The sequence below is a fragment of the Camellia sinensis genome, unplaced genomic scaffold (genome assembly GCF_055761805.1).
Source record: "Camellia sinensis isolate YWXY unplaced genomic scaffold, ASM5576180v1 Unanchor1, whole genome shotgun sequence".
NCBI lineage: Eukaryota > Viridiplantae > Streptophyta > Magnoliopsida > Ericales > Theaceae > Camellia > Camellia sinensis.
The window spans coordinates 11962890-11976061 of NW_028128987.1; the positions used below are offsets into that span (position 1 = coordinate 11962890).

Consider the following 13172-nt stretch of genomic DNA (forward strand, 5'->3'; position numbering starts at 1 on the left):
GCTTCATATTTTTCGATTGAATTCCGTCTAGATTTTTAGATCAAGCCTTTCTCTTAACCTGTTCAGTTTCTGTTAAATTTGTTCACGTTGTCTTTTAGGAAATTTGATTCTGTACAACTTTCGTTCTTTGAGTTTTGATCAATTCGAATTGTTTAGGTATGAAACGGTGTAATTTTATATATATATTTTTTTTAATAAGTTACTTATGATTAAATTATACTAACTTTATTTGTTTTGCAGGATGGTGGGTCTTACTAACTTTTTATGCAGGGCTGACCCACCATATTTTTTTATTATTTCTATATTGTCTATTCTATAATCAATTTATATTTCGTTGTATACGGACAAGAAACTAAATGCCACCGTATCTCGGGAAACTACCCATTCGTCTCGGTGCGGTTGGAACTACTTGTCTTGTCCCGTGATAAGAAATAATGTACTTTTTGTTTGTGTCTGGTGGACACGTGGGTGTCAATTCTTGTACTCATACCAGTATACCTGTATACTGACCCGTTTTGTCTCTTGGCAACTCGGGTGCGTTCTGTTGGAGCGCAGCTGAGCTTCCTTTGCAGGATTAGTAGGGGCTTTGGTGGTGACAAGAAATAACCGTGATCGTAGGACCTGTCGTTTGGACTTCTTTTATTTTTCTTGAGCTTAGGGTTGATACTAATTTATGTAATTATTATTTTTTTTAATGACCTTAGTATTTTGGAAAATTTGGTTTGGGTTGTAACCTTACATTATTTAAGTTGTTTTGAAGTATTTATTGTTACTGTAACGTTGGATATATTAGATAGTTTATGAAATTATGGTGCATGGTATGATTAGTGTTTTGTTAATTACCTTATTGAGACTAGAATGTTTAGATTTTTGTTTCACCCCTAAGATTTGGATGATGGAATATTGATTGGGGTTTAATCCTAATTTAATATTTAATTGTCCAAATTTTGGGGCGTGACATACTTTTTGATGTATTACATGTAAATTCAAGCCAAGGGCTTAATGTGTAATGAGTTAGTACTCTTTTGTTGTAACCAAGTGTTAACTTGGAAAGCTGTAAGCCCTTAGGGCATTTGCTTTTGTTGTTAACATGTAATACTTATGTAATGGAATTCTGATAAATGGAAGAATGTGGAACTTTTACATATCAACGCATGTCTTATTTGATGGGATTAATGTTATTATTTTGATGGCGTTACACTCTCTGTGCTCTCTCTCGTTGGTATGGCTTCTGCCTCTCTCTGTTGATCTACTTTAATGCGTTTTTTGTGTTTGTGAAAATGTGAATGTGGGTATAATGTTGGGGTTCATGAATGTGAAAATGTTGTGAAATCAGAAATAATAAATTAGGGTTAGGGTTTATAATTGTGAAATCAGAAATTACGATTACGGTTTGAGAAATTAGGGTTTTGAATTGTGAAATCTGTTTAAAAATTTGTGAAATCTGTTTAGAAATGTGAAATCTGTTTATAATTGTGAAATCTGTTGAATGTGAAATCAGATTTCTATTGAATGTGAAATCAGATTTCTGTTCAATGTGACATTTGTTGAATGTGAAATCTGTTGAACGTTGAATCTGTTTAGAAAAATTTAAATATTATGTTTGAAATGAGAAAATGAGGGTTATGGTTTTCTATTGAATGTGAAATCAGAAATGAGGGTTTTGGTTTTGAATTAGGGTTTTGAATTGATGAATGTGAAATCATTTTTCAATTAGGGTTAAGGTTTTAAATTGTGAAATCAGAAATGAGGGTTATGGTTTCAGAAATTAGAGTTTAAGAAATTTATGATAAGTTAAATTTTTTTAATAATGTTATATGATTTTTTTTAGGAACAAATAATTATCTATAATAATAATAATTTTCTTGTATATTATTATCATAACTAACTTTATAATTTCTTGGAAAAAAAACATGGTAAAACACAAGAAAATCTAATTTTGTCTATATAAAAATTATTTATAATTAAAATTTCAAAATTTTCTATCCCTTTCTTTCAAAATTTCCAAATTATTATTTTTTTTTTTCTTTCACTTGCACTTTCTACAAATTTTTCTTTTTAATCAAAACATATTTAAAGAATAATCATGCCATTCCCTTTTATTTTTATTTCAATAAATTAAGCATAGCCTAACAATATTTACGATATATTAAAAAAAATAAAAAATAAAAAATAGAATCATATAATATATATCAGTGTTATACAAAATTGAATTACAAGGAACTATGTTTAAAGTTGTCATGGTTAGTCTAGTACTAATTATCCCGAGTCCATAAATCCAACTGATCATTATATCATTTTTTCTTTCTCTATTATGGAAAGTATAAGGGGATGTTTGGCATAAAAGAAAAGCAAGTTCAGCCAAAAGAAAATAAGGAGAAAATTTAAGGGAAAGGGGGAGAAAATTTTCAATTGTGAGAGGGTGGCCGTATCCTTCGCCGCGAATAGTCTAAGTGAAACCCAAGATGGTCGTCGACGACGTTCTTCTGATTGTGAATTACAATATATTTTATAGGGTTTTCAATTGTGAAATCAGAAATTAGGGTTATGGTTTCAGGAATTTGGGTTTTGAATTGTGAATCCTATATATATTTATTGCATTGTGAACTGTGAATCCTATCTATTTTTTTACAAATTAGATTTTGAATTTTGAATTGTGAATTGTGAATCCTGTCTATATTTTTTGAATTGAAAATTTAATTTCTGATTGCTTCTTAGTCCTCTTGATATGGTTAAATCTTGTTATTCTTTCGCTTATCTCTTCAGCTTCATCATTAGGCCACTATAACTAGTACAAACAATTTTTTGGGTTGTTTTAGGAAATAAGTTAAAAGCTAATTTTTTGTATTTTTTTAATTTTTTTTTGGAAAAACGTGTAAAAAAAATACTGAAAATGCCTTTTTACCTCTTTGCCAAAAAATTACCAAAACATTAGAAGTCAAAAATTTTGATATAAATAAATGACTTTTTACAAAAAATTTGATATAAACATTAGAGGTCAAAAAATTTGATCCACAAAAAATTTGATATAAACATTAGAGGTGATCCACAAAAAATTAGAAGTCAAAAAATGACTTTTTACCTCTTCGCCAAAAGAGGCCTTTGAAGTCGTCCTGGAAAATGCTATTATCAAAACATTTGATATAAATAAAAAAAAAATTTGTTTAAAAATTATGTTTGAAAAAATTAAAATATTTGATTTATAAAATGACTCAATCTCGATAATTTTTACCCACTTGAATTATCCAAGTGAAAATAAGATAAAATATAGGCTACAAAGTTCCAATCGTGTTTACATATCATGTGACCATTTTATTATTTCGGTGAAAAAAACAACGATAGTTTTGCAGGTCGAAGTGAGTTAGACGGTTGTATATTTACTTGCACTCTGTTTCATAGTTGTTTATGAAGAATATTACTTTAAAACAAAGAAAATTTAAGCATTTAATTTCATTTATAATTTTTTGAAAACACCAATTTGTACTGAAATCGTCAATTCCAAGTGACTACTTACTGTATTAAAAAAGTAAGCATGAAAAAATAGTTTCATGTGGCGATGTGACAACTCACTGCATGTTGTTTTATTAGCCAACTCACTACTCGAATATGAAGGGATTGCATTGTCATCCTCTAGCCTACAATTATGATTTTATCTGACAACCACGTCCGTGACTACATCACAGGTACACAAAGTCACGGGTACTCAGGATTGCATGAAATGAATAACATAAAATAAAATAACTACAATTATAACTGCACATTTATTAGTTCATGACTTTCTTTATTGAATTGCAATGAGTTAATGAATGTTCTGGATTAATGAATGGATTAATGTATGTTGAATTATGTGAATACTTAAAACACATAAAACAGAACAAGTAGTTCGGTGAAAAGCTTCCCTTAACTGGGGCTCGTGAAATAGGGATCTTGTACGTAAAGAATGTCAATCTCCATTAGGAAAGAAGAAAGAGTCACCTTTCAATTCTTGGAAGTCCAGTCAAAATGATGACTCTGGTAAGGAATGGGGGGTTGACAGATAACTAAACTTGGGGGCTGGACAAACAAGCTCAAAGCCAAGTGGTTGGTCCAGTTAGAGGACTAATAAAGTTCGTACAAACGAACTATCGCCTTCAACAACACATAAAACAAAACAGGTAGCTCGGTGAAAAGCTTCCCTTTACTGGGGCTCGTGAAATAGTGATCCTGTATGTAAAGAATGTCAATCTCCATCAGAAAAGAAGAAAGAGTCGCCTTCCAATTCCTGGAAGTCCAGTCAAAATGATGACTCTAGTAAGGAATGGGGGGTTGACAGATAACTAAATTTGGGGGGCTGGACAAACAAGCTCAAAGCCAAGTGGTTGGTCCAGTTGGGGGACTAATAAAGTTCATACAAATGAACTAGCGCCTTCAACAACACATAAAACAAAACAGGTAGCTCGGTGAAAAGCTTCCCTTAACTGGGGCTCGTGAAATAGGGATTCTGTACGTAAAGAATTTCAATCTCCATCAGAAAAGAAGAAAGAGTTGCCTTCCAATTCCTGGAAGTCCAGTCAAAATGATGACTCTGGTAAGGAATGGAGGGTTGACAGATAACTAAACTTGAGGGGCTGGACAAACAAGCTCAAAGCCAAGTGGTTGGTCCAGTTGGGGAACTGAATTTAAAACCCAATTGGTTTTACTTGATTTGCTTGTCAAAATCACTATTTACAATTAATTATACACAAACAGATTGTTTTCTGCGCCTTTTTCAAGAAATTGAAGATTCTCTTAGTATAGAATAGCAATCAACGCAAGGCCAAAAAATATAAGAAACTTGACTTGTACCCAAATGACAACAAATAATTCAAATAGTCATACTTTTCAATAAAATACACGAACGTTTGGTCGTAACAACGAATGATGCATAGCTAAGTAAAACACAACATTGCCTACATAAGCTTCATTTTTTATTACAGTCTCAATTCAGAAAGTCACATGGTAACAATGAATTCACTGATTTACCTTACAGTGAGCATGCCATTATTTTGTCCGTATATGCAGATGGATTGTCAAGTCATGTGACTTGGTGCACACGCTTTGGTTTTCTCGATTTTTTGCTCGATTTTTTTATTATAGTGACAACTCATTTCTTATTAATATATATGGGATTCTCAATTCAGAAAGTCACATGGCAACAGTGAATTCACTGATTTACCTTACAGTGAGCATGTCCTTATTTTCTCAATATATGCAGATGGATTGTCAAGTCATGTGGCTTGGTGCATAGGCTTTGATTTTCTCAATTTTTTGCTCGATTTTTTTATTACAGTGATAACTCAACACCAATTTGATATATATGGGATTCTCAATTCATAAAGTCACATGGCAACAGTGAATTCACTGATTTACCTTACAGTGAGCATGCCTTTATTTTCTCGGTATATGCAGATGGATTGTCAAGTCATGTGACTTGGTGCACAGGCTTTGGTTTTTTCAATTTTTTGCTTTATTTTTTTATTACAGTGACAACTCATCTCTTATTGATATATGTGCGATTCTCAATTCATAAAGTCACATGGCAATAGTGAATTCACTGATTTACCTTACAGTAAGCATGCCCTTATTTTGTCGGTATATGCAGATGGATTGTCAAGTCATGTGACTTGGTGCACAGGCTTTGGTTTTATCGATTTTTTGCTCGTTTTTTTTATTACAGTGATTCTTAATTCAGAAAGTCACATGCCAACAGTGAATTAACTTATTTACCTTACAGTGAGCATGTCCTTACTTTGTCGGCATATGCAGATGGATTGTCAAGTCACGTGACTTGGTACATAGTATTTGCTTTTCTCTGTTTTTTCATTCTAGTGACAACTCATACCTTGTTTGTATATGTGGGATTGTTATGCAAGGGCATCTTTCTAAAGCTGTTCATAACCAACTATATAAACGACTAAAGGTGAAGACACAACCTTACAACTCATTTTGCCCTACGAAATTATCATTCATTTGTTTTAAAAAAATTGGCATGGCTACGTGGTTCATGGGAGGGAGTGGGAATCACAGAGGTGGTAGGAACTTGCAAAGGGGTGACAGTTCACGACGAGGAGGGGGAATGGGACGTGGTGATGCTAAAGACGATTCATGGGAGGGAGTGGGAATACCTATTTTAGATTATGCTTGTGGTTATCGTGATAGGTTTGGAAAGCGACATTTTTTTATGCCCAAGTATTATCCAGTTCAAGGAGATTCATGTATGGATCCATCAGATAATCAAATAGGATATGGTTTAGCAGACGCTAGACTTCTGAAGTGGCCCGCACTATTTATAGAGCGAGTGCAAATGGAAAGATTATGTGGGGAAAATCGACTGAAGGTGCCAAAAGCACGTTCTGTTGAGATAGAAAAGGAAGATCCTGATAATGTTGATCGACTATGTGAAAGACTACAACGTGAGATTTCTCAAATGCGCCATAGGTTAGCCCGCAATATGCAGCTATACATAGTTAAGAAGGATGCCTAGAAGAACAGAACAGAATAGAACCAAATGTTGCGGCTATCAAGGGTATCATGGAGGATCCTGAACTTGTCTCTGACGCTGAGCTTTCGGATTATTCAGACTTTGAGCCACCTACCGATTTAAGCGCGAATTAGGTGTTAATGTCTACACTTCGGCAATATTAGGTCATGCATTAATATGTAATGTCTATGTTAGACTAAGTGTTTCCGTAATGAGTTTGTCAGATTGTCTGGCTAATATTTGTCTGTCTAACTGTTATGTTTATGTATGTATTGTGTGTTCAGTTCATGGTGTCCAGAATGTATTGTTGTCGGAGACTTATGTCTGTACTACCTATGTATTTTTGTGGGAGACTTATGTGTTTTTTCCTCAAGGTTTTCTGAATTACATTATCACCTTCTAACCCAAAACAAAGATAACAGAAAAAAAAAAAATTATTTGAATAAAAACGGCTTTAGTAAAACCAAAATAAATTTCTGAATAACACCTTTTAACCCAAAACAAAGACAAGAGAAAAAATAAAAAATAAAAAAACTTTACATGAAAACGGCTTTAGTAAAGCGAAAAGAAATTTCTGAATTATATTATCACCTTCTAACCCAAAACAAAGACAAAAGGAAAAATATATATATTTAAATGAAAAAGGCTTTATTAAAAGCCCAAATAAATTACTGAATAACACCTTCTAACCCAAAACAAAGAGAAAATAAAATTAAAAAAAATTTACATCAAAATGGCTTTACTAAAGCTCAAAAAATTTATGAATTACATTATCACCTTCTAACCCAAAACAAACACAAGAAAAAACAAAATGAATTTACTTTAGTAAGGCCAAAAAAAAATTCTGAATTACACCTTCTAACCCAAAATAAAGACAAAAGAAAAGAAAAAAAAATTAACATGAGAACGGTTTTAGTAAAACAATTTTAACCCAAAAAATTATTTTGAAATACATTATCATCAAAACAATGACAACAAAAAAAAAAAAAAAAAAAAAAAAAAAAAAAAAAAAAAAAATTCATCTTCAGAGTTCAATTAAACTGAAACTAAATAATTTGCGTATTTATGTAAAAAGCGTGGTTCACAAACACGTTTTCACAAGAAAATTTTTTTTTGCCAAAAAGCGTGGTTCATTACCACGTTTTCAGAATAAAAAAAATTTAAATTAAAAGCGTGGTTCATAACAACGATTTCAGAAAAAAAAAATTTTGGTTAAAAGCGTGGTCCACAACCGCACTTTCAGAAGAAAAAAAATTTAAGTTAAAAGCGTGGTTCAGAACAGCGATTTTAGAAAAAAAAAATTTAATTAAAAACGCCTTTTGTAACCGCGCTTTATTAATTAAAAGCGCGTTTCGTAGCCACGCTTTTAAGACTTCCCAATTTTCACGCGGGACAGGTACACAAACGTTGAAAGCGTGATTGTAAACCACGTTTTAGCCTATTTTAAAAATTCTTTCAAAACTAGGCTTAATTTAAAAATTGAATTGATAATTTAACTTATTTAGGGAAATGGCCCAGGAAACCTGGTGCGTAGTACACTATAGTGTGATAATTAGTCCGAGCTGTCTAACTTGCACCGTAAATTCTAGAACCGCATTTCCCAATCCTTCACCCACTGGAATTATCCCAATCTACGACTGCGTCGCTCTCTCTCTCTTCCACAAGTCCACCGCCATGAACACTGTTTGGTAAGCTGTTGATGCTCTCTGCTACTCACTCACCCTCAATTCTTCAATTCAATCAATTACATCTACTAGCTCATTTTTGCCCATTTATTTTCATCATCATGGATTTTATCTGATTTTTGGCCAGTTATTTCACATAATTCTTAATCCCCTTTTTGTATGTTTATCTTCGACAATTCTCTGCTATTTTTTTCACTTGTTAAATTGTTAATGTATAAAATCGTTTTGCAGAAATTCATCTACTTGGAAGCACATGATTAGGATTGGGATCTGTGTATGTATATTCTTCTTTATCAGTAGCTTATGCCTCAGTTTAGCTGTTGATTATGCCCCTGTTCTGTTTGGTGCCTGCTTATAATTTATTTATTTATTTACGCTGTATTTGATTGGGCGATTTGAGAAGAGATTTGAAAAATAAAATAGAAAAGGTAAGTGAAATATGAATAAAATATATCTCCCCAAATCCCCCAACTAAAGCATAAGGAAATTTATGGCATAGTGTTTGTTGTAATTTTTTTGGCTTATAGTTTTTGAGAGAAAAATAACTTAAATAAGCTGAAAAAATTGAATAATTTGGTAGCTTTTTTTATTATCAATTTTCAGGTATAAAAAAAGCTTCACAGAAGAGGGTCAGTGTCCAATAATTTATGCATCTGTTGCTAATCACTATGTTGAAACAATTAATAGCTTTGTAATTATATATACCTCAGCACTTCACTGGTTAATTTTTTAGTGTTTAAAGTTTTATATTTAAATGGTATTTGCTAGTGGTTTGCTTTTTCTGTTTCATGTTTTCACTTTTGTTTCACTATTGGTTCCCATAGTCGCATAACAAATCTGGTCAAGTATTATTTTTCTTCTTTATTATTTGCACACAAACCTGACCAGTTTTTTTGAATGTTTTATTTTTTTGCACACAAACTGGGACTTAAGCCAATTGACTATTATTTTATATCTGATAACATTATTGAATTAAAGTATTGTATTGCGAGTAATTGTTTTTGACATGTAAGCTTCATTTCTGAAAGGCTAGTGCTTGTGCCAAGCTTTCTTCTGTTGGGTATTTAATTTTTTGATGGTTAAGCATCAATGTCTTAATTATCTTCAATAGGCCGTTGATGTGCCTTTGAGTTTTTAGCAGCATGGAGGCCAAAACATGTTTGGGAATGGGCTTCCATGTTCTGTTTTTTAGTGATAATTTGTTGTTGCAGAAATCTTTGATGACTTAAACATGAGCTATTATCTTGATGAGTAGCATTAGCTTAGGTTTATATTGGGCCATTCTAATCCTTCTGAAGTTTTTTTAAGGTATAATGTTTGTAAATTGTGGTCTTTGAACTCTGAGCCGTTGGATGCAGAATGAATCAGTTCTTTGGTCTTGATATTTAAGGTTTGTATTGAGAGACCTGGTAGATACAAAATGTCAAATGGTGGAAACACACATTGGTGTCATCAATGCAGGCATCCAGTTCGGCTTCGAGGTCATAACTTGGTTTGCCCATATTGCAATGGGGGCTTTGTGCAAGAACTGAATGAGGTGGTGGACACAGGACAACATGATTTCTTTGGATTGCATTCAGAAGATGATTCTGACTTTGGATATATGGAGCCATTCGTTGACCCAAGATTTGGAATTATGGATGCTTTTGCAGCTGTTATGAGGCAGAGAATGGCAGGAAGAAACCCAAACTTCGACGTTAGAGCAAGATCCGGTGTAGTTCCTGAAAACAGCACACCTTTTGGTTCCAGCCCGTGGTTGGTATTTCATGGACAAGTCCCTGTCAGGGTGACTGATAATGGGTTTGATTTCTTTTTTAATGGTGGTCCAAGAACTGGGCGGAGGCGAGCTGGTTTTGGTGATCTTTTCACAGGACAAGAATTGGAAGAATTGATTGAACAGCTTACTATGAATGATAGGCAGGGTCCACCTCCAGCACCTCATTCATCAATTGAGGCTATGCCCACCATTAGGATCATGCAGAGGCATCTTAACACTGATTCGCACTGCCCAGTCTGTAAAGATAAATTTGAGCTGGGATGTGAAGCAAGGGAAATGCCATGTAACCATATCTATCATTCGGATTGTATTGTTCCTTGGTTGGTTCAGCACAACTCTTGCCCTGTCTGTCGACTTGAGTTGCCACCACTAGGTTCTGGTTTTGCTCATAGTAGTAATCCAATATCGAGTGGTGGTGATGGAAGCACCACCATGAGCACTGGCGGTGACAGCAGCAGTAGGGAGAATGGTGGGTCAAATCAGGGAAGGAGGAGTCCATTATCGTATCTGTGGCCTTTTCGCTCATCCAACCAGAATGGTTCTCACCATGGTGAAAGTGGTGGAGGAAGTGGCTCAACAACCACTTACGAAGAGAACAATGGGATGAATTACCCTCAATGGCCTTACAATTACTGATAAGTTTGTCTCTATTGCTGCCTTTGATTTGCTTTGTTTTGCTTTCTTTGTTGTGTGCCTTTCTAATCAACTCAATTTCCAGATATACTTTGGGAAATATGTCAGTGGAGTGCATGTAGAAATATAATTTGCCGTGCAGTTATACAAAAGTGGTTAGTTGCTTTTGATAATCAGTTTGTTTGTTGTTTCCAGTTAAGGCTACTTTGTTTATTTGCTGCTTTGGTTTTCATTTTGTTTGATTCTAATTTTTTTTTTTTCTTTTTCCTGTGGATTTGTGGTTGGGAAATGATTTCATGTTGGTTGTTGATATCCTGTTTCAAGGTTTTTGATGTTGTTTCATCGTAAAAGTTGAATGTGCTTGCTAGACATCTGAAATTGTGTAAATGATGGCCTAAACGGAGTGGGAATGACTCATCTTCATACAACTATTTTTTATATTCTCTCGTCCTTTTGTGGGCCTTTCTTTGGGACCACAATGATGATATAAACTGTTTATCTCATAAATCTCATAGTGAAAACTGTTTATGTAAAAAATTAATTTAATTGGATATTAATGAATAGATTAACAAGTTATATTTTGTTTTATAAAATGAAAGATTTAAGTTTAAACTTAATAGTTGTTATCTATTTTAAAAAATAAAATGTAATTTATTCATATGTCTAGTGATGTCTGATAAAAGTGATATTTTGTAAAATTCATTTAATTATTAGGCTTATGAGATGAATAGTTTGGATTATTGTTGTAGTCTCGAAATAGGGCCCACAAAATAGAGTATAATAGGGTATGGAGAATAGTGGTATGGAGGGAAGCTATTTCGGAGGTGAATAGGCCCATTAAAATTTTGTTCTATCAATTGATTAAGATGAACATATTTCAACAACATACAGAATGTAGAGAAGCTAGGTACACTCTTGAGTTGGCTCACAAAATCTCATGATACTCTCACGACTTTGAAAGACAAACAATGAAATTGTACAAGAAAATCTTCAATAAATCTCTGAATCTTCTTTTCAATCTTTTGGACCTTCAAGCTCCTTGATTTTATAATGGAACAATTCTGAGAAAATCTTCCAAGAGCTAAAAAATTGTGCACAAGAGTTGTCAACCATATCCACAAAATCAAGATTGAAAATCAAATCACATATGCGGGATTATTAATCGCGACTGGGATTCGGCCTTTTATTCCGCTTATGCAGAACTATATTGGACCTTTAATTCAGCTTATGTTGTTCTGGAGGAAAGTGTAGAACAAGGGAGTTTATTTACGCAAAAATTAGAGAAGGCCCAAGCTAAGGCATGATTCTTATTTTTAAGGACACCCCTAAAAACCTCGTCAAACAACAAAGCTAAGGTCTTAATTCTTTATCTTCCTGAAATGAAGCGACAAAAAATGCGCATTATTTAGGCAGTGGAATCGCACCGCCATCTTTTACTGCCAAGAAACACATACCTAAGAACCCCTCTGATTGCCAAAGTTAAGGCGACAGTCATCATTCTCTTCCCCTGAAATGGCACGAGAAATTCGGCGCGCAAAAGATGTGCATTTTTTAAGTGGCAAAATTGGGGTCCCCTCTCTTACAAGCAAGTACACCCCTGAGAACCCCCATAACACCAATACTAAGAGGCTAGATGTTATCCTATCTCCTAGAAATAGTAAGCTGAATTTTGTACAAAAAGTGACAGAAAACATGCATTTTGTAAGAGGCGTGAAATTGTGCCCTCATCAAGAAGTATACCCAAGGATCCTGTCAAGCAACAAAGCTAAGGCGCTAACTCTTATTCTATCTTCCTAAAACGGTGTGAATAAAAAGGAAAAGAAAAAAAACAGAGCACATTGTGTAAGCAAGGGAATCCCATCACCATCTTTTACGAGTGAGAAGTATAAAGCCCAAAAAAACAGACCCTATGAGGGCCAAAGTTAAGGCACTAGTTGTTATTTATCTTGGCAAAATGGCATGACAAATTTTGTGCATATAAATGTGACATAAAAGAAGCACCTTTTTTAAACAGTGAAATGACAGTCACATCTCTTATGGGCAAGTACATCTCCAAAGCCTCTTAGCCCTTAAAATTGAATTCTACACCAGTGTAGCTTTGCTGGATGCTTTTGATCAATAGAAGACATCAAAAAGGCAAGTACATCTCCAAAGCCTCTTAGCCCTTAAAATTGAATTCTACACCAGTGTAGCTTTGCTGGATGCTTTTGATCAATAGAAGACATCAAAAAAATTAAAAACCACCAAGATACGAATAGTAATTCTCTTCCTGAAACGACACGACATAGAAACATGCATTTTTTAAGTGGTGGAATCGCACCACAATCTCTTACAAGCAAGATGTACGCCCCAAGAACACCCAAACACCAAAGTATGAGCTCAAAATATCGACAATGACAAACAAACATCATTCTATTCAAACCAAAACAATACCCAGAATCTACCTCGTGAAAAGATCGTCTTCCTCATATGAAAAAATCTTCCAACGGAACAAAGGGAAAAGCAAAACCCTCACACCTCACTAGGAGATTAAAGGTTTAAATCTTGCCACACACCCACAACAACAACAACAACAACA

The 13172-nt window shown here is 33.9% G+C and overlaps 1 protein-coding gene across 4 annotated transcripts; it reads left to right on the forward strand.

The window, feature by feature from the left end:
• Positions 1 to 8002: 8002 nt before the first annotated feature.
• Positions 8003 to 10767, forward strand: LOC114279234 (putative E3 ubiquitin-protein ligase RHC1A). 4 transcript variants are annotated; one of them, XM_082911038.1, is made up of 3 exons: positions 8003 to 8187; positions 8416 to 8458; positions 9483 to 10767. In XM_082911038.1, exon 3 carries the CDS (start codon positions 9605 to 9607, stop codon positions 10595 to 10597), a length of 993 nt encoding a protein of 330 aa, XP_082767164.1. In that variant the 5' UTR covers positions 8003 to 8187; positions 8416 to 8458; positions 9483 to 9604; the 3' UTR covers positions 10598 to 10767. The 4 variants fall into 4 exon arrangements, with proteins under 4 accessions (XP_082767164.1, XP_082767162.1, XP_082767163.1 ...); XM_082911036.1 differs by having other exon boundaries at positions 9543 to 10767; XM_082911037.1 differs by lacking the exon at positions 8416 to 8458 and having other exon boundaries at positions 8028 to 8187; positions 9543 to 10767.
• Positions 10768 to 13172: the final 2405 nt, after the last annotated feature.